This window comes from Alexandromys fortis, unplaced genomic scaffold (assembly GCF_014885135.2).
Source record: "Alexandromys fortis isolate MF-2015 unplaced genomic scaffold, M_Fortis_MF-2015_v1.1 scaffold_42, whole genome shotgun sequence".
Classification (NCBI taxonomy): domain Eukaryota; kingdom Metazoa; phylum Chordata; class Mammalia; order Rodentia; family Cricetidae; genus Alexandromys; species Alexandromys fortis.
The window spans coordinates 5081362-5103604 of record NW_026067934.1 but is presented as its reverse complement, the minus strand read 5'-3'; the positions used below and the strand labels follow the sequence as shown (position 1 = coordinate 5103604).

Sequence of the window (22243 nt, the reverse complement as noted above, 5' to 3'; positions counted from 1 at the left end):
TCATGAAAGCACTATCAACATGATCATGGGAAAAGCACCATTTCCCCATATGTAAGTTTTTGAATGGGTGGAAGGTCCATCTAGAAATGTTGTATCACACGGATGAAGATACTGCAACTAGTAATTAAGTCCTTCCGAGTTGTTATGTTCTTCCCCTTTTTTTCTTTTTATTCTTATTCTAAAGGCCAATTATCTTAGAGGAATTTGCGAGGAGCCTCTTAGGATTTCAAGGTCATTAAGTTCTTTAGATTGTTTTCTTCGCCAAGAGAGAAAAATTAAGAAGAAAAATAATGGAGAATCTGACTTATGCAATGAGTTTGATTGTGATAATTATTCAAAGTGTATCTAATATTAGTTTTAAATTATATAATGTAGCATCACTTCATATATGTACATTTTAAATATATTGATCATATTTTAGTATAGCTAGAGAAATTTTTGGGATAAGAATTGTAAGCTCTAAAGTGGTTTTCTTCTTATAACAAAACCAAACTAAAATGTGTGCATGTTTGTGTGTGTGTCTGTGTGCATATAGCTCTGTAAGGTTGAAAAAGGAACCGAGATGTTAAAGATGACAAATTGCCAAACTGCCTGTTATTCTAATTCCACCGAGCCCAGCCCCATAATAGCTTCTTTGGAAAAATTTGGGGAGAGCAAAACATAGAAGCACGCATGATTGGAATGAGACACCACTAAGACAATGGAGCGTATGTGATATCATTCCTCTTACCTTGCATTTGCTGCACTTTTAACTTAGCAAAGAACCCTCACGTTCATGTACAAATTACATGTTTGCAAAGCATTTGATGTCGAACGTTGCCATGCACAGACTCTTTAGAGCTTCAGAGCCCCTGGGATGGCTGACTTCCATTGCATTCACATACGCTCTCCTCTGGCATTTATCTCTCATCCGTGTGCATTTCTTTCCATGGCTATTTAAATTCTGAAATGGACTGAGCTGTAAAAACACATCCCTGGTCATTTGGTGTCTGTGTGGGCTGCCCAGGGTGAATCTGAGTCCTGCAAGGGAGATTATGAAGTGTTAGACTCAGTCAGTTTGTTTGCTGGAGAGGGGACAGGTGAGTAGGCCCAGAGTCCATGTGAGTCTTTGGCTGTCTAGAGCATCTTATTAAGTCATATAAATGTCCCAGATGGATGCAGTTGGGATGGGCATGGGCCAAATGAGGAAATAAAAATAAATAGTTTGTGCATTGATTTAGCTTGCCTTTAGGTCACATCTTCTTTATTTTAATACTATCCTATTAAAAAATAACTAGCAAGCGTCTCCAGAGCAGAGTCACGAGGATATTAGTAACTTGAGTATCATGCTGCCTTAACTGTATCTTCTCTGGGTAGGTACAAACATCGAGTTACTGACAGGGAAGAAAAGGAGGACAGTTTATCTTGTATATCTGTGAGTGCTGTTTTGTGGCCTCTCACACAGCCCACCTTTACCAAGAAAGGTCAGAAGGGCAAAGTGTGCTGATGCAGAAATCTTAAAAGCTAGAGATGTCTCAGCTGTTGATTACAAAATGGAAGATAACTGTGCTTTCTGGCAAGCTAAAAACGCCTTGAGTAGTATCTGTCAAGTCTCTCCACTTAGCTGCTGAATGTGAGATGTCAAGAAGGAACCAGTGAATCACGAATGTGTTGGAGAATGACATGGCGCAGGAGATGGGAGAGCTCAGGTGGAAGATGTGACTAAGGGAAACAGTGCTTTCCCAATGGAGAGATGCACAACCCACACCTTGGCTACCGAGAGCTTCACAGTCCACTGTGGAGCTTTCGCCCCTACCCTTCCCCAACCTTTCCCCCTTAAAATCCATCCATCCCAGGACTTCTCACTCGGGCTTCTTGGGTGAAGTGTAAGTGACTGAGGTGTGGAGAGTAGTAATGCAGTAATTGGGATTATCTTCAAAATTTAGGAACCCCATTTTCCTTTTCAGATTTGTCTGTTCTTTTGCCAACATATAAATGAAATAAAAGCAAAGCAAATGAGCAGAAACCCCTAGATAGGAATATAAAGTTAATAAGTTATTACCTTCCTGAACTTGGCAGTTATTAGATACTATAGAGGTCAACTTTAAGGACCCCCTTAGAAACAGTTGAAGGCAAGGAGACTTAGGGGAAATTCTAGACCACAAGAACAGGGAAGCTGGCAAGAAAAGAGCATCTGTGTTCTCATTTGAAGCAATAAATACAAAGAAGATACTTATTTTCAGAACATTTACAAAGAACAGAAATGACATAGGACCCATTTTCTGCACACTAACTCTTCTTGACCTGACTTAGTAATGACAACTTAATGGATCCCACTCTTATTTTTCCCAACTGCTATGTTCATTTGCAACTTACTAGTCAACTCTCAGTCTACGAATTCTTAGAGCTACGTTACTCTTAGTGGAAGTGAATTGGTGCAGTAGAGCTGGAAAGAGGAGCCCTCCAAGGAAAGACTTTCTTTGCTCTGAAGCTCATTCAGCACAAAACCACTTGGGACTTGGTTTCTGAGGGTCCAGATGTTCAGGAACAGAAGCCCTCTCCACTAGTAAGTTTCACATGACACCAAATAAAGCTTCACTAGCCTTTGATTCCCCTGAGTTCTCTAACTTTATAGAGTAATTCTGTAAAATGACAGTTGCAGTGCTTATGGTATGGTTGGTTGAGTAAGGGTACTTGCCGTTCATCCTGACAACCTCGAGTTCAAGCCACTGGGCCACACACATGTGTACATGGCTTGTGTGCACCTACATAAATACACATATAGATTAGACAAATGTCGTAAAATATATACAATAGTGTTTGCCAATACAATATTTCTCTTTTTAATTATTAATCAGAATTATATGGCTATAACTATTCTAGAGGTACATTAACATCATTACGGAAGCATGAAAAGAGCTACTGTTTGTATCTATCATAGAAAGTGGAATTAAAAACATTCCCAAATATTCAGATATGTGGTTTTCCAAAGGCCCGTGGGATGGTGGTGGTAAAATGCAACCAGTATCTTAGAGGCACTGAACTTCTTTCCCCATCTGGAATCTACCAAGTCCATACTGGCCTCCCATTTTCCACAGACACCTATGGATTTGACATTGCCTCTTTCTTGTTAATTTCAGCAAATAGGACCTAAAGCCTTTCTTCATTAATTGTAAGAAGCGTAAAGGGCTGGGTTAGGAAGGGCCTCAAGGACCCTTGCAAGGAAGTGTCAAGAGGGCAAAGCAACAGAACTCAGTTGCCGTCACTGCTGTAGTTTCCTGACTTGTTTCCTTTCTTTTCATCTGTCCAGAGTGAGCCTCAAGGACTGAGAATCAGGAGGAGCCCCGGCTTTGTCTAGCGTCTGTGCACCTGTGCTCACTCTAAATTCCCTCTGTTAAACCAACTTTTCCCTCTGTGACCTGGCCGTGGAGGCTGTAGTGTCAGGCCAGTGTGCTTGTTTTTATATGCAAATAAATCACTTGATTATATTTCTTGTCCTTATGTTATCATGAATATTTCAAATGAATTTTATATGGTTCATATTTATGGTTTGGGAGCTATTTTACTTTTTGGCTCACTGCCGTCTCATCTGCATATACCATATCTCAGCTGATGTTGATTGGTCTAATTTACATATTCATCATGCTCCTATTTTCAAACATATTTTGTTATAAACTGGCTTTTCTTCCCCCCTCCTGTGTTATAATAGCACATAGATGTGTTTTTAAATTGTACTCATTTCCATACATAATTTTTCTGGTTACCATAAATCACCACATTGTCACCTACTCCCCCCACTTTATTCAGTACAATCTTCACACTTTATACCAAGCTGACATATGGCTCCAAAGTAATTAAAGACAATGTAAACAGTTTACAGTGCACTTTGCAAAGCCACTTCACATTGCAGAGAGTTTAATGATTTCCATTTACTCCCAGCAAGTCCCAAAGCAACGAAGAGTTGGGAGGCTTGAGATAAGGATGCTGATGAAGGCTAGAACGTGAACAGTGGCTCTGTCATTGTTAATGGGGAAGCTTCTGTTTTACCCAGAAGACTCTCCTGCTAACTTTTCACAAAAACAGAACTGGGTTAATGAACCAGGAAGACTCATCTGCGAGGGTTAGGAAGTATACTCAACTTTCCTTTCTTTTTTGATAGAAAAAAGCATGAATCTTTTGTAATTGTAAGGAGGAAGAGATGCAAGTCCATCAGTGTTATGGATACAGAATGGGAAGTTAAGGTGCTAGACAACATTATGAATGAAGAGGTATCGTTAACACTTATACAGCTAGTTGATAGTTGGATGCTCATACAGCATGGGGGTGAGGGAAATAAAGATGTGCAATCTCAGAATCTGTGAAATCTAGTTAAGTCCATGAACACAAAGCACATTCTACTTTGGAATATCCAATAAGAAGCTAGAACTAATGGGCCAAGCAGTGATTTGATTAATACAGTATCTGTGTGGCTATTTCAGTTCTGGATGGCCAGGATGAACAAGCAACCTCCCAACAATAGGAATCTATAGGCAGATAAGCATGAGAGTCTATGCAGACACTGGTAATTATATGGTCAAAATTAAAATACAGTCTAAGATAAAAACTACATAAGAAGCTATGTGCAAAACTTGTGCTGTGAACATTTGTTAGACTCTTTTCTGTTCTGAGAGGCAGAAGAAAATAAACTCTCAACAGGCTTAAGGAAAAGAAGGGGATTTAATGGTTCATTTAACTCAATGTTCAGAGAGAAAGAACAGCTTTAGAAACAACTTTATTCAGGTTCTAGTGTCTTTAGGACTTGGGCTCTCTCTGAGTCTTTCCTTCTATTATGTGAGTTTTATCCTCATCAACACCCATAGTGGATAGATGGTGACAATTGTCTGTCTTCACTTCTTTGTGGCATTCTATTCCTAAAAAAAGATCTGACTTTTTCATTGCTCAATTCCATGAAAGCCTCAAGATTTATGACTTGCTCAGATTACAGAAGCAACTCCTCTAGCAGTCACTGAAGCTAAGAGACGCGGTGTTCAAACTGCCTGCCACCTAAGTTATGAGCTCATCTCCAGAGCTGGAAATGTCTCCTTCAACCACATGTACTTAGTGTGAGGGAGAAAAGACATACAAACAAAACAATCTGCTCTGCTGCGGGGGTGCGTGACATAGTAGAAACTCTGATACGTGGGTAAACAAGGTCTGCAAAAAAAAAAAAAAGTTCCACCATGAAGAAGAGCAGTGTCTGTGTGGTTGGGGAAGACTTCTCGAGGAGAACTGAGAGCTGAAGGATAGCAGGAGTTTCTGATTAGCATCCTCATCACAATAATTATTGTACTTAACTTTCGCTGAGGACTTCACCATGTGCCAGGTACCAAATGAAGACTGCTGCAATCAGCACTTTCCCCATCCTCTCCCAAAGTCATTAGATCTGGCAGTATTAGTTGTTGCTTGAGACCTTTGATAATTAGACAGTTCTGAGAAATCTGTAGCCAAGTCACAAGTGAGTGCAGGTGAAGAGGTGACTGAATGGGAGGGAGGAAGGAGGGAAGGAGAGGGCATTCTTTCAGTGGCATTCATGGTGAAAAGAGAGGTAAATGTATGGTGGGAAGGGAACATTTAGGAGAAAGTGTTTCCCTTTTCTCCTTTCAGTAAGGATAGGAGAGAAACATGGTCATATGCAGAATGAATTAAAGAGATTTACCTAGAGGGAGATAGTGGAGATGAAGCCAGTATTTATTAAATGGAGGAGGTAGGTTAAAAAAATAAAGACTTTTACTTTAGGTGAAAAGGATGGTCGTAGGAAGGAGATATGAGAACTTAGCCATGACAAAACAGGATGTGAGAGAGTGTGGGGAAGGTGATCCTGTGGACTACGGGAGCAGGTGGCTTCCTGAGACCTGCGGGATAGAGGGTGACGCTTCAGGGTAAGAAGAGATCAACGGCAAGTGTAGTTGCACTTTATACCTCATTGCAATTGGCTCAGCTCACTTATAAAGACAAGAGGCAACAGATGCCATGTGGCGACACTGTTACTGGACCAGCTGCCTCGTTGCCTGTATTATTGTTATGTCCGCTCGCTTTGGCCAGCTCTTTAACCATACAATGGTCTCGTTGATGCTGAGTGTCCTGTGAGGGGCCAGCCATATTTGCCAGATAAAATTTTATGAGGTGGGTTATTTTTGAAAGTCATTATTTTTGTATCTATGCTAGTGGTAGGATGTTTGGGGGATCCAGGAGTGCTTCTAGTCCATCTAGTTAGTATATGTCACATCATTGGGCAGGCATTGGCTAGTCTACCAAGGAACAAATCTCGCAAACTCTATGACTTTCATGGTAAGCTCTATTAAGATGAGTGCCTGTCCTTGTGTTGAATGTCTTTACCAGCTGAGAACACTGGAAGACAGAACATGTTAAGCTGAGCTCTCAACTAATATGACAATGAAGGTCTCTTTCTCAAATACAGAATGAGGAAGCAAAGGCCTTAAAGGCAACCTCAAGATTACATAGTCAGTTTTACGGAAGCTAGCAATTAACCAGGACTCTGGCCACTGTCTTGCAAGCAGATGGTTTAATCATGAAAGCATGGGGCTTTCCTCCCTACTTTGTGTTCCATTTGTGAATAGATCCTGTTCTCTCTCCCCTGGACATCAGCAAGAAATTGTCTTAAAGTGGGGGGACCAACTAGGTGGGAAAATCCTACAGCTTCCAGGAGAAACACATGAGCTGGAGGGTAGCTTTCACCTTGTTGCCATAAAAATATTTCCTTTTCTGAAAACTCAGTACATCTCTAACTGTATCTACTGACATGTAAGTATTGAATCCTGGCTGTGTCATTGTGGAGAGCATGTCTCCCTTCTAAAATCCTCCAGGGAAGCCAAAGGCCTTCAAAGGAAGGGCATATTAATTGTGGTGTGAGAGGATTCACTCTGGGTTTACTCTTGCACCTCGCCTTGAGAAAATTCCATTTGGAGTCTACTCTATGTTAAACTACATCAATAGAAGTCAGTGTTTGCTACAGCAAAGAAGACTTCTTGGCCAGTCCTGCAAATGTTCTCAATACTTACACATGTTTGAAAATCAGTGACTATTAATTGTGCATATGACTCAGAAACCAGAAGTCTAAATGCTAAGGACAGAGACGTCAGCCCTTGCTGTTGATTCAAAGCTAACCAGAGCTAGTAGGAGGATGTCTTTAAAAGAGAAAGGCTGTAAACAGAAAAGAAAATGATTCCTTTTATGAGTTATCTAATCTATGGGCCCTGGAAAGTAAATCATTTTGCAAAACCACACAAGAGTGATGGAATATTAGCAATTCTTTCTAACCACCATTGGTAAGAAGCATGATAAGAAAGGAAAAGGGAAGGCATGCAAAAGATTTTTGGAACACCCAGTGACTTTTAAATGCAGTTCTTCCCAAGGAATAGAGGTTCTAGGATGTGTTCTTAACCACCAGATCTATAGGTGCTCAGGACTTACATACAGCACTATAGGGCTTATACATAACATGCATAATCTTCCCACATAGTCATGCATACTGCAACATAAATCAATTTTAGCTTACTTGAAATACATAATGCAATGCAAACCTACATAAATAGTTGTATTATTGTGTCAGTTATAGAACAACAATTGTAAGAATTATACACATACATATACACATTGGAATATTTTCTCCCAAATACGTTCAACCCACGCTTTGTTGAATCTACAGATAAGGAGTCATTGAAAAGGATGGACACATGTATAGAACATCATGTTAGACATGGCACAAGGTCACCACCCATGGCCCACTTGGGGCATTCACACAGCAACATCAGATACCTACATTTTCTCTAGGTCCTCAAATCCAGAAAACGATCCTTTTGGGATGACTCGAAGCTTGGTGAGCACAAACCTCCTGGAAAGAGAGTGGGTATAAAGCATTATAATCCACCGGATCATAAACAATTGAGTGCTTGATGAATTCCATCAGGTAACACAAACACACATGGGATTCCTGCCACGAGAATAAGGCTTCAGATTGTTTCCCATTGTTCCCTTCCTCACAGAAAAGCACTTGTCCAGGTTCTGTTTCAAGAAACACCGAATAGCAGAGATGAGCAAGGGTTGGAGCCAAGGCCTGCCTGTCAGTCATGAGACCCTTCTACACATTGTCCTCCACTCATACTGAGCTGACCTTCCATCCCATTCATCAGGGGAAAGGGGAATCAGGAGGAAAGTTTTGACTGTTCTCACATGTTCACTACAGTGAGCGTACCTGCTGCCAGTCCTCCTGGTACCATGGGTGAGCTGTCCAGCATCGTGCCCAAGAAGAGTCCCTCCCACCCATACGCCACCATTTCCCTCTCCTCCAGGAAAACACTCCAGCAAATCTCCCCGCCTCTTTCATACATCTCATGCTTGTATGTCCCCCCTCTGCTGAATTCCACCATCCATATACAAGTATGTCACTGTTTTCCCTGTTCATGAAATCCTCTCTTTGCTGCAGCCACTTCTGGTTTTCTGACATCTCTTTTGTTTGAAATGTCTGTCTCACCCTTGTGACAAAACAACTCCCATAGGGTCCTGCTCTTCTCCTGACTCAGGGAAAATACAAATTGCTTACAGTGGCATTTCGAACCTCACATGAGCTTCCAGCTCTCTGTTCTCTAGCTCTTTTAACCTCTTTTTTGCTTCAAAGTTTGCTAAACAGCTTAATTAATAGTAAGAGTTTGCAATGCATGCGCTCAGTAACATTTTTAGGTTCATCCTCCCATCATGCCCGCAGACAGCCTCCTGACTTGCCCCTCATCTTCCATTCTCTCAAAATTCACCTTCTCAGCTGTGTTTTTTCCGACCTCTCTATGTAAAATGACAACCCCCCTGACATGTCCCCTGGCCCACTTCCCTGCTTAAAATTTTCCTCATGATCCTTCTGGCATGTTGTACATTTTTCTTTCTTGCCTGCCTGTTCACATAATTGTCTCTTCCCCTTGAGAGGCGTGAGAGTTCCACGGGGGCAGAGACTGTTTTCCGAGTTGTCACCTAGACCTGACACATCACAGCTCTCTCTGAATGGGTTTTTACAACACTGGTGCCTGACAGGAGAGCAAAGCAAGGAATGTTTAGGAAATGCTTCAAGCACAAGCTGCCTTGCATGCTTAAAGTCGGCCTGGAGTTTCAGATGTTCTGAGCTGCAGTGTGGGCATGCAGGCCTTTTCTCTCCTGGTGTTTGAGCTTGGCCATTGCATGCTCCTGCCCCGTGATGAGAAGCCATGGGAGAGACCAATTCTCCTGTTTCCTACCACTTCTGTAGCTCTAGTAACAGGCTTCTTTTCTCAAAGTTTCAAGGACCACGCCTGTGTTAGGTTGTTCAAGGTTGTTAAAACAATTAAGATTTTTAAAAAGTCTATAAAATTTATTATTAAACACTTGAAAAACAAAACAAAAAGCAGCTCACACAACAGACCCAGAGTCTATACATCTCAGTGAACTTCTATATAGTTGAATAGTCATTTGGAATGGAAGCTGTGTAGGGTCACACTGGATTTTACACTCTCAGTTCTGAACATATTTTTATGTGCGTTTACACTTGAAAGCAATTTTTAAAAAGAACAATTTTCATTTTTTTCTCCAGAAGTCTTAAATAAATCATAACAGATATCACTTTAATATGTATGGCTGTGCTTGTACAAAAGTGTCAAAAAAATTCTCAAAAGCCCAAAGTAAGAAACTGAATCCCAGATGTTATTCTAAGCAAGTTTGAGTTCAAATCAGAATCTGAAGAGGGAGGGGAGAATGAGTTTGGTTTCCAGATTTGGTAACCAAGGAATTTGTATATGGATGCCAAACTGGTCTGCCAGGTAACAGAGGGTAAATGCAAAGTCTCTGCCAACCTCCTCTCCTCTCCCTTCCTCTCAACCCTCGCTCTTATAGTCATTCTTTCCCCCTTATCGTATATGCATCCCAGAAAGAAATGAACAGGAAATACAGGCTAGTCAATTTTCATTGAAATAGCACCCAGGAAATACTCCATAATTTGTGGAAAGCTATAAATCCTCAGATTCAGAAAACCCAAGCTATCCTACAAAAAGAAACCAAATTTCATTGCTAGATATCTGAGAATAAACACTATGGATCTATAAGAGAAAACATTTTTAAAGCAAAAAGAGAGAAAAAGATAAAATATCTTCAAAGGGAAAGAACTAGAAAAATTTGTAAGAATATCTTCAAAACTATTAGAGAAAAGCAATTGTTAATTTAGAATTATGTGACTAGAAAATTACCATTCAAATATGCGGGTAAAATAAAGACAAAAGGATAAATTTAATTAAACACTAGAAACTTTTAGCTAGATAATTCCTTTAGATAATAAGAAAACTTAATTCAGTAGGAAGACAGACACTCATATGCATACACACACTGTGGAGTCTAAAAATTAGTACCCTTCATTGACTAGGTGGGAATTCATAATAGTCAGAAAACCCACCAAGTCAATAAGCAATACTAAAAGATATTGACCCTGAACTAAGTCACAGAGCAAATTAGTGTGAAAATAAAGAACTTTCTTGGCAAGAATGCAATTGCTCAGTCACTTAGAAAACTGTAGAAGATAATCTACTCCTTCACCTCAACACACATACACCCATATGGAAAATCAACACAAAATATTAGCACTCCTTTAAATCACACAAAGAAGAAATTACAATCATAAGAAGATTTGGGGTAATATAAGAAAATAGAATATAAGTAGTTAAGCTCCTGCTCATACACAGCTTTCAGCTTTAAATTATTATAGCATTAGAAGGGACAGAAAAACAGAATATTAATGAGCTAAGCTTCTGTCAGAAGAAACCAGCAGAAGATGGATTGAACTGTTGAAAGAGAAAAAACCGTAAGGCAGTGTTTCCTCATTCTATTCCCGGATAGAATTTAAAGTGAAACCCAAAAGCAGTATGACAAGAAACATTGGCGTGATTATTGGTATTGATTGTCAGCTTGACAGGATCTAGAATCATGTAGAAGATCCTTTGCATGTGTCAGTGAGCGAGTTTCTAAACTGTTAATTGCGGTTAGAAGTCCTTTCTCTAACTGTTGGTGCAATCTTTTAATTGCCTGGGGTCCCAGACTGAGTAAAAAGTAGCAAGCAATCTGAGCACTAGAATTGATCTGCTGGATTCCTTGCCATGAACACAAGGCAACAAGCTGCCTCAGGATCATGTCACCTCATGAGCCACTGATACCTGAGCTGATGTCTTAGTCAGGGTTCTACTGCTGTGAAGACATCATGAGCACACCTCCTCTTATAAAAGAAAACATTTAATTGGAGCTTATTTAAAGTTTCAGAGGCTTAGTCCATTATCATCGTGGTGGGGAGTCTGCTGGTATGTATGGGAACATGTTCCCGGAGAAGTAGCTGGCAGTTCCATATCTGCATCCACAGGCAGCAAGAAGAGAGGGACTCTGGATTTGGAATGGGCTTTTTGAAAAACTCAGAGCCTACCTACCCCCAATGATATACTTCTTCCAACAAGAGCACACCTCCTAATCTTTTCAAATGGTGCCTCTTCCTGGACCAAGTATGGGGGCCATTCTCATTCAAACAACCACAGTGGACTATCCCTTCAAACTATAAGATGAGCAAGCTCTTCTTCCCTTTTCAGGTATTTGATTGTAGTAAAGAGAAAACTAATTATTAGTAATACAGTTGGGGACATGAAAGACTGTCAATGAATATCAATATAATTGCTGAAACAAGAGACTGGCAACAGAGAAGTTTTGGGAAGATGAAACACCCAGGAGCCACTACAGTTTGATAAACAGTCCTTGAGCAAAAGCAGTTTGACATATAAATTTTGACTTTTTATGATGATGTAAAGGCAATATGCTTTCAGGAGAAGCTGTAATTCTAATTTTATATTTTTGTTCTTTTCCTGGCTACCATTGTGAGCCACCAAAATGAGCCATAGCTCCCTATAGAAGCCATGAGGGTAGGAAAGGAAACAACAGACATTTTACAGTGGGTGCTTGTTCTTGGGTATTATTTGGGGGTTGTTTTTAGACTAGCTCTCATCCTTGAGGATAGTAAAAGCCATGAATACTCAAGTAAGTATTTCATATAATATATATGCATATCTAGCTTATATATGATTTTCTATATACTACTTATAAACTATCTCTAATTACTTATGGTATCTAATACAATGTAAATACTGTAGGTTTGAGGAATGTGACATTAGCATTAAAAAATCTTTCTGGTCCAAGGTTGATTTGGTGCAGAGGTACAGATGCCCGACTATTATGTGTTGTCACTGATTTTCTGGATATACGTATTCAATAAATTGCATTAAATATTCATCAATTTGTCGTTAAATAGGCTTTGTATTAAATGGTGTTGTCCAACCACAGGGCAGTGTAAATGCTCTGGGTGTGTTTAAGACAGGTCAGGCTAGGCTGTAATGTTTGGTAAGTTAAGTGTGAGAATGCAATTGTTTTTAACTGAAGATAGATTCTTTTCATAAAATATATCTGATTATGGTTCCTCCTCTCCCAACTTTTCCCAAATCTTCTCTACCTCCTCAAATGAAATTTTAAATTTCAATATTATCAACTGATTAAATGGATTTATTCATGGTGAGTCAAAAAGCATCTGTATTCATAAAGTTTGATCATTACATATACCTTCCATTTTATAGCTGTAAAGTTAAGATTTGCTCTGTTTATTTCTAGAATGAGCAAGAAATTATTTTTGTAATATTTATGGTTTATTGTAGTGGTTCAAAGATCTCATAATTCTAGGGCTGAAGAAATGATCCAGCAGTTAAGGGCACTGGTTGCTGTTCCAGGGCATTGGGTTTAATTTTCAGCATGCATATGATGGTTCACAACCATCTATAACTCCAGTTCCAGGGAATCTGATGCCCTCTTCTGGCCTCTGCAGGAACTATGCACATATGTGGCATACAGACATATATGAAGGCCAAACACTCATACACATACAATTAAAATACTTTCATAATTCTATCAGTAATGACAATTATTAGAGGCAATTATGTTTGCTTGAATGTTTATTGAAGACAGTTGAATTGCTAACACTGTAAAATGTATTAATATACCAAGTTTATTTAAATCAACAATTTCTGATAATTCATTATAGTTTTGCTACTCTAATTATATTCAACTAATTTCAAAAGCATGGGCAGATTTCTCCTAAGTAAAGAGCAAAGATCAAACATTACTGTTGATAAGTTTTCATTTTAGGAATAAGGAACATGAAGCTTCTGTAAAGCAAAGGGCACTGTCACTAAGACACAAAGGCAACCCACGGACTGGGAGAAGATCTTCACCAACCCCGCAACTGACAAAGGTCTGATCTCCAAAATATATAAAGAACTCAAGAAACTAGACTGTAAAAGGCTAATCAACCCAATTATAAAATAGGGCACTGCTGAACAGAGAATTCTCAACAGAAGAAATTCAAATGGCCAAAAGACACTTAAGGTCATGCTCAACTTCCTTAGTGATCAGGGAAATGCAAATCAAGACAACTTTAAGATACCATCTTACACCTGTCAGAATGGCGAAAATAAAAAACACCAATGATAGCCTTTGCTGGTGAGGTTGTGGAGAAAGGGGTACACTTATCCATTGCTGGTGGGAATGCAAACTTGTACAACCACTCTGGAAAGCAGTGTGGCGGTTTCTCAGAAAATTTGGGATCAACCTACCCATGGACCCAGCAATACCACTCTTGGGAATATACCCAAGAGAGGCCTTATCATACAACAAGAGTATATGCTCTACTATGTTCATAGCAGCATTGTTTGTAATAGCCAGAACCTGGAAACAACCTAGATGTCCTTCAATTGAAGAATGGATGAAGAAAGTATGGAATATATACATATTAGAGTACTACTCAGCAGTAAAAAACAAGGACTTCTTGAATTTTGCATGCAAATGGATGGAAATAGAAAACACTATCCTGAGTGAGGTAAGCCAGACCCAAAAAGAGGAACATGGGATGTACTTACTCATATTTGGTTTCTAGCCATAAACAAAGGACATTGAGCCTATAATTAGTGATCCTAGAGAAGCTAAATAAGGAGAACCCAAAGAAAAACATATAGGCATCCTCCTGAATATTAACCTTCATCAGGCGATGAAAGGAGACAGAGACAGAGACCCACATTGGAGCACCGGACAGAAATCTCAAGGTTCAAATCAGGAGCAGAAGGAGAGAGAGCATGAGCAAGGAACTCAGGACAGCAAGGGGTGCACCCACACACTGAGACAATGGGGATGTTCTATCGGGAACTCATCAAGGCCAGCTGGCCTGGATCTGGAAAAGCCTGGGTTAAAACCGGACTCGCTGAACATAGCAGACAATGAGGACTACTGAGAACTTAAGAACAACGGCAATGGCTTTTTGATCCTACTGCACGTACTGGCTTTGTGGGAGCCTAGGCAGTTTGGATGCTCACCTTACTAGACCTGGATGGAGGTGGGTGGTCCTTGGACTAACCACAGGACAGGGAACCCTATTTGCTCTTTGGGTTGAGGGAGGGAGGGGGACTTGGTTGGGGGAGGGGGAGGGAAATGGGAGGCAGTGACGGAGAAGAGACAGAAATCTTTAATAAATAAATTAAAAAATAAAAATAAAACTTTAAAACACATTACAAAGTTTAAGTTAGCCTCCAGAGAGTAAGCAAAAAACAATTCAAAAGTAAGAGCAACAACAAAGTAAAAATGAGAATAGAGAGAACTGATAAAATGGAAACTGATTTTGTAGAAAGATTAATAGAGTAGAAATAAAATGTGTTATACTGTATAGGACACACACACCCAGATACCACACACACACAGACCTACCACACACACACACACACACACTAGACACATATACACACAGCACAGACACATACATACCCCACACACTACACACATGGCTGGAGAGATGAGACTACAGATATAACTTTAAATGAGAGAACTCCAAGAAGTTTTTTAGATATTATATTTTTTAATTTTTCAATTTCTTTATTCTTCTCTCATATAATATACATCCCAACTGTAACTCCCCCTCCTTCCCCTCACGCCCCTCCTACTAGAACCCACCTATGTCCCCTCTATTCCAGATCCTCTGTTCTTTCTTTCTCTTCAGAAAACAGAAGGACTCTCAGTGGTATATATAATATATTCCCCGTTCAAAATTAAACAGCACAGGAAGTTTTCATAGAGACAGAATTAGGACAACTATCTCAGGTAGATACAAGACACTGCATAGTTTGGTGTTTCATAGTTTAAAAACTTTTCATCAAATATCAAGGTCAAACAATATGATTTCAGAAGTGTACTTTGGCTCTTGAGATCAGAAAAGAAAACCCCAACTTTGTAAAAGCTACCCAAGACATTGCCATAGTGAAAAAGAAAATTTCTTTCAGGCTGTCTGGTGTAGTTAGTGTAACCTGGTAGCAAAACCATTATAAAAAAAGGAAAAAATTAAGATAAAAATCTCATTAGTATAAATATACAGTCTGAAATAACAGCAATAATGGATGTGCCATACAGTCTAAATAAAAAAAAATCAAGTTGGGTTTCCTGAGAATTTCAAAGTTGCCATATATTAGACAACTCTTCAAATAAAATTGCAATATTAAAAGAAAGAAAAAAAACATAATTTCTCTAATAGGCATACATCTGATAAAACCCTTCGTCCAGGCTATACTTCCTTTGTCTAGGGATTTGTAAGTCTAAGGAGCCATCTTTTCAATGTTCTGTCCTTAGACCTGTTGGCTTTACCACATTTAAATAATAAAGCCTGCACATCAAGACCTATAAAGATGCCGCCATAATTGTTAAAATGAGGATAGCCAGTCTCAGAACCGGCACAGAGTTTATCTCTGCATCAAGATGTAAGGCAGCACTCAGCACTGTATCCAAAAATGGTGACCAAACGTCAAGACCTGGCAAAGCTGATGGCTGTTTGATAGATATTATTTGTATCATTCTTTATTCCTTATATGTGAAATATTTCATGGTCAACTTGGAAGACTGAGATTCCCAAGCATCTTTTATTTATTTATTTGTTTTAGAGCAGGGCCGTTAGAAGTGCCACCAGCCTGCCTTTGGGAAGGTGGCTCCTTTACCACATTCTGTTAGGGGCAGAATGCACACAAAAGGTTGCTACAATTCACAATTCACCGAGATGCCTCCTGAAAAGAAACTGCTTTGTTATTTGTTATTAGTCTGTGCTCTTATGTGATAAGTGGGGTGGGCAGGTGGATTTTTATTCCTTCTTCCCCCATGTTGGGGAGCTTTAGGTCTTCCTTGAACTCTGTCTCTGGTCACAGTAATTCATGTCTTGGGCAGAGCATTCACCCTTGGCCAAGTTTAATTCCCTTTTCTGGCTGAAAGGAAAATGTGTTAAAAGATTCCATAAAAAGCTTCCCGGCAGTCTGGAAAACGGCCAATACTCTTTTTGAGAAATCTGCCTTTTTTATGATGACCCAAGTGTAAATGACACTAGGCTTGATATTCTTTGAATTTCACACAAGTTTAAAAATTCAAGTGAGAACAGCTTGGCAAAGGATGCACAGGGAAGGAATTGATCATCAGCCTGACCCCGTAAAGCCACGAGCTTTCATGCCTCACACTCTTTAGGTCAAACGCCCACCCTAATTAACTTTCTGAGCGTGATTTTAGGGACACTGTGTGTGGAGAGAACTAAGCAAACAATGCAATTAGAAAGAAAAGCAGCACAAACCACTGGGATGAACTATTTTCCATGATCTAGCAGATGACCAAGCTGGTTAGAAAGTGATCTGGGTATCTAAGTGGCTCTATCTAAGTGGCTGTATCTAAGTGGCTGTATTTCCTCTGTTGTTATCCATGAATCTTAGAAACACATGGAGTACATGATGTGTAGGAATAGGTGGCTTGCATATGTAATTTGACTCGCAGATGGGTAGATAGAGAGACAGACAATTTATTACAGAGCATATATGTGTGCACACATGTGTGCAAATGTAGACATGTATGGTAGGTATGAATGTGGAGGTCAGAGGGCAATCTCAGATCTCAGTCTTCATTTTCCACCTCACCGAAACAAGACTTCTTCTTGTTCATGGCTATATACACCAGGCTGGATGGCCCACGAGCTTCTGAGGATTCTCTCATTTTTTTCTTTCACCTTCCTGTAACTGGGGTGCTGGGGTTACAATGACATTACAATGCCCAGACTGATGTGGGTTCTAGGGGTCTGAACTCAGATCTTCACATGTGTTTAGCAAGCATGCTTACCCACTTCAGCCTTCACCTTAAATGCTTTTTTTTTTTATAAAACCCCATTACATTTTTATATGAACCCTGACTGACTGAAATAGTAAGATAGTAGCGAAAGTTCCATGCCTTAGTATGCAATGCTGCCTATAGTGAAATACATGGAAATTGGTCCGGCCAACATGAATTCACCAGTTGCCTTCAAGGTTGAATGAATGCTTTAGCATCTCCCAGGGAGGACTCTGAAGAGGTGTCAGTGTTGTCTGATCTATCTTCATGGTGTGGAATCTTGTTCAAGCCAAGTGTGTGAGGCAGTAGGAGAGCTATGTAAGGGTTGACATGCGCTTCCTGTCATTTGAGGGACAGAGGAACTAGAACATGACCATCTGCTACCTGTGAAGTGGCTAGTTATTTGTGGGAGAAAACTTCTGGTTTACAGACAATTGGGCAAAACTATGAGTTTTCCCATGAGGTAGACCTAGGTCTAACAAAACAGAGATCTGAGAAAGCTTATTCTGAGGAAAGTGGATTTTTCTGTTTACTGAATTGGTACCAAAAGCGAGGCTGCGAGTAGGGGATGCTGGAGGAGAGGCAGAGGGAGGTCTTCAGTGTCAGGAGACTGCCGAGCCCACAGCAGCTCCCTGAGAATAACAGTTGACATTTGGATCCCTGCCACACCCTCAGGGACTACCAGGCTGTAGGTGACATAATTGAATTCCTTTCCTTCCAATCTTGTTTCCTCCACAGCCCAACTCATTTGAGATCAGAAACTATAGCAACTGGAGGCAGAGGAAAATATGGAAAAAAAATGCTTTCTTTACTAGATTTTGGTTTTCAAGCCTGTAGTAGGATCATGTAGTAGAAAAATGGTGCTTAAATTGATTCAAACAGCAGAGTTTTATCACTAATGATGATGCTAGGCTTTTTGCATTAGTGGGATGGTGATGGCATTTGCCGTAAGAGGCAAAGAAGGAAGTTTGTCTCTGTTGATTTCTTGATTGTTAAAAACCATCCTAACACCCTTCCTTTTTAAAAGACAAAAGTCTCTCCTTTTCGATTTTTAGTTTTATTTATTTATTTTTAGAGATGTGATCTTTCTCTCTTGTTTGTCCTAGAACTCACTGGTGTCTGGAAGGATGTATTCTGAATGAGTCGGAATACTTCAGAACCCATTGATTCCCAATTCTGGTCACATAATTCTCTAATGGAAATTTTTACATGTCACCTGTGCCCAAGCTTCAGTCTGGAAGGGGCGAGGCCATCATCATCCTTAGTTTAAAGCTCGCTGGGGGACTTGGTGCATAATTAAGCTGAGAACACCTACTTCCAATGAAATAAAGTGTCAGCAGCAAGCAGCTCTGATCGGTCTTTAGGGGGTTGGCAGAAACTGGGAGCGTGATGGGTGGGGTAGGTTGCATGAAGCTTCTTTTATTTCTGACCTTTTTTGTTAGAATGTGCTTAAGGAACAATCTAAACACCTGGAACCATCGAGATATTAGTCACTATACTAATATCTGTGTGACTGACACACAGATAGCGACATAAATGAATGTCATATATATATCTTGCTGTGGGACCTCCTTTGATGGAATGATCTGGGTTTATGGGTAATGAGGTCAGGGTCACGGTGAAGAGCACTCTGTGTTAGGTGTGCGATGCCACTGCTAGTAGCAGACAGCACAACAGAGCAGCACACCCCGTGGAAATAAAGTCACTAAGCCAGAAAGGATAACATGAAATATCTGGTCAAACTTTTATTGCTTCTCTATTCAAATATCAGACACTTCTGTATATGCTGTGACATAGTGCCAAAAGGAACAACCACAAAAATCAATAAAACCTAAATTATATGTCATAATACACTTATGTTCTAACTGGAGATAAGAGTGAGGAGAAAGGAGTCTAAACAAAGCAAAAATGGTTATGGGGCGACTGAAAAAATATAGGCACAATAATGCAAAATACAATTGCATAAAAACAGAAACATTCTTTTAGAGTTAAATGAATACATATACATGCAGAGATGGAGGGGTGTGAAAAAGGGAGGTGAAAGGTATTGCTACCACTAATTACTTAAAATTTTTTTGAGCATCTACCACATGGTTCACAATTTCGAGGGGAAACTAGTAAGCAAGGCACATTCCCTTCTCCTAATTCTGTTGTGTGTATCTATAAGCCAATAACGACAGTGCAGAGCAGTAGAATTGACAAAAGGCGACAACTTGGTGCTTCTGTGTCAGGTTCTATGTTCAACTTCATGTTTACATTAGCTGTTGCAAAACTTAGAACCACCTTAAGAAGTGGGTAACTGTATCTGTGCCCACTTACAGATGGAGACACCAAGTTTTACTTGGTCTGTTGTTTAACAATGGATATGGTTCTCAAGTGGCGTTCTATCCTCAAAGCCAGGTCTACAAGACTCTGTGTGTCTATAGAACAAAGAGATAGGGGTTGTGATTCAGGGTTGATTGGTTTTTGATGTAGGAAACTGGGGTGCCTAACAAATGAAGCTTAGGAATTTATAAAGAAGGGAAATTGACTCAAAGGGGACAGTAGTCTTCCAAGGCTAAAGACTCCGAAATGCCCAAGGAAGCTCCAAGAATATTAAAGGTAAGATTTCACTGGAAAATCCTTCTCAGAAACAGCCTTTAAACAGTAGTCCTCATCCATTCTGTGTGGGACAGACATATATGTGAAGGTCAGAGGACAACTTTTAGACATTTGTTCTCTTCTTCCGTGATATGGGACGCCGAGGCTGAGCTCAGGTTGTCAGGCTTGGTGGTAAGTGCCTTTACTTGCTGAGCTGTCCCACTGTCCCTAAATGATTTTTAGGGAGTCATTCTTTTTAATCAAATTAAGTAAGACTGGAGTTTGTGCTGCTATAGCTCCCGAGTTTTGATCTGGGTAGAATTTAGGGCTTCCCTTTATGCAATCTGCCAGAGAGAATAAACAAAATTGGACTTTAATACTTCGCTATCCCTATAGACACCCACGATGCAATGGCTAACACTCTTGGCCTCTGAGAGGTTCCTGTGGTCTTCTCAGTTGATGTCAACCCGATTTAACTGTTATTTTTATTGACAGCATTTAGCTCAAGATTCAGTAATAAGAGGCAGCTGTCATATGCAGGTCAATTTGGGGTTGCTTCTGCTCAGATAAGAGGGTGTTAACCAGGAATCAGCTTTCTCCCAGGATACGTGGCTCTGCTTGATTGACAGCTGCCAATGAGATGGGAGGAGAAGTTGGTCATCATTCTGTGAACCAAAGATAAATTTAGGTCTTCTGTAATTCACTTGTAATCAGTTTCCATTTTCTGTGTAGATGTGTCTCACATTTAATCAGAAGGCATACGTGCTGAATAATTGTCTTTTAGTGACTGTGTAGTGCAAATGTCAGACATGACCTCTGGCAAAGACGAACACAAGCACATAAAACTGCTTAAGATCGACTCAAAGGAAAGCCCAGGTGCAGTGCTCAGAATGCAGTCCTGTCTCCCCCCTCACTTCTAAAACAATAGATGTTATAAGATTGGAAGAATAGGTATTCAATGGTTTAAGCTTTGGGGTGATCGCCTGATGGGAGCCAGATATCATCCTTAAAATGACACCTATGATTTCATCCCAAACTTCCTTTGTGGGGGTGAAAGTGAAAAGCCTCTTTTGCAGCACTGTTTCTTCTGACCAGGCTGCAGAGTGTTAGCAGAGTGCAAGCTAAGTAAGTCTGTTTTGCATCAGAACATGAAGTGGTTATCGAGCACACATTGTTTCTCTAGGTTCTGAGCATGAGCAGAGCAGGTTCCGAATAAATAACTCACACACTGAAGGCACGTAAAGCACAGTCTGCCATTTCAAAAGTAATAACAAGAATCTATTGAGACAAGGTCTCACTAGGTAGCCCTGGATTGTATGGAACTTTTATGTGGACCAGGCTGACCTCAAACTTAGAGGGATCCATCTGTCTCTGCCTCTGCTTCTTGAGTGCTGGGTTTAGAGGTGTGAGCCACTGCAGCTGGCCAGATTGTCCTTTACTGCAATCAACTTGTAGACATAAATAGAGATGGCTAAATGAAACACAAGTACTTTTTAGTAAAAAAAATGAAATCTATATAATAATTTCTATCACCGGAGTAACTGTGTGTCACTCAGCAAGAGCTTGGCCAGGCTGCAATGCAACAGTGTGAAGACCACACCTAAAAATTGCCAAATAAGTGGCCCTGACTTCTGGAAGGCAGAATTGTATCCACTTCATTCTAAGAGGGAGAGCTGCTTCTGGCTTTTGACATAGCCTATATTTGACAACATCCATTGAACTTAGCAATAAACAGTTTAATTAAAAGAGGTCTTTGCACTAATTTGGCTGCAGCATGGTAAGAGCTGGGAGTCACTCCTGACAGAGATTCACAGTCTCTTTGAGGGTTTTCTAATTTTAAATGTTACATAGCACAAGGATTCTGGTTATGGAAGACTCTGGCAACCTACAAGGTCCTTGGTCTTGATTAAGAGGAAGAAAGAGCTGGAGGATGACACAGAAGTTACCGAGAAAACTACATGGACAGTCAGTATCCAAGGTTCTTTGCCACACATTGATTTTGGTTCACAGTAGAGTGTTGCAATGCAAGTTTAAAAGTTAATAATGTACAGTAAAACTGATGTGTGTGCATTTGTATATCAGTATGTGCAGGCATACGTACATGTGTGTAGGTGTGTGTGTATAGGTGGGCATGTGTATATGCAGGTGTGTGTGTGTGTGTGCGTGCATGTACATGTGCTCAGGCATGTGGTGTGTGTGTGAAGGTATGTCTGTATAGCCGTTGCTATAGTGGAAATGTAGAACAATTCCTTCACTAGAAAAATTCCATGAAGAAATTCTGTCCCTACTTTAACCACTGCATTTGCCTAATCTCTTCTCTATTAGTATTATTCTGTCTTTTAAAACTTTTTACATACATAGTTTTATACTTATATGTCCCTTGAGCCTGATTCTTCTGGTCAGTATAATTCACTTGATATTCGCCTGT

At 40.0% G+C, this 22243-nt stretch overlaps 1 protein-coding gene across 3 annotated transcripts in view; it reads right to left on the bottom strand.

The window, feature by feature from the left end:
- Fshr (follicle stimulating hormone receptor) overlaps window positions 1–22243 on the bottom strand; it is a 182794-nt gene that overhangs the window by 88735 nt on the left and 71816 nt on the right. For all 3 annotated transcript variants that reach the window (XM_050146097.1, XM_050146098.1, XM_050146099.1), the window contains exon 2: window positions 7799–7870. In XM_050146097.1, the coding sequence (XP_050002054.1) occupies window positions 7799–7870 (72 nt within the window). The remainder of the gene's footprint in view (window positions 1–7798; window positions 7871–22243) is intronic.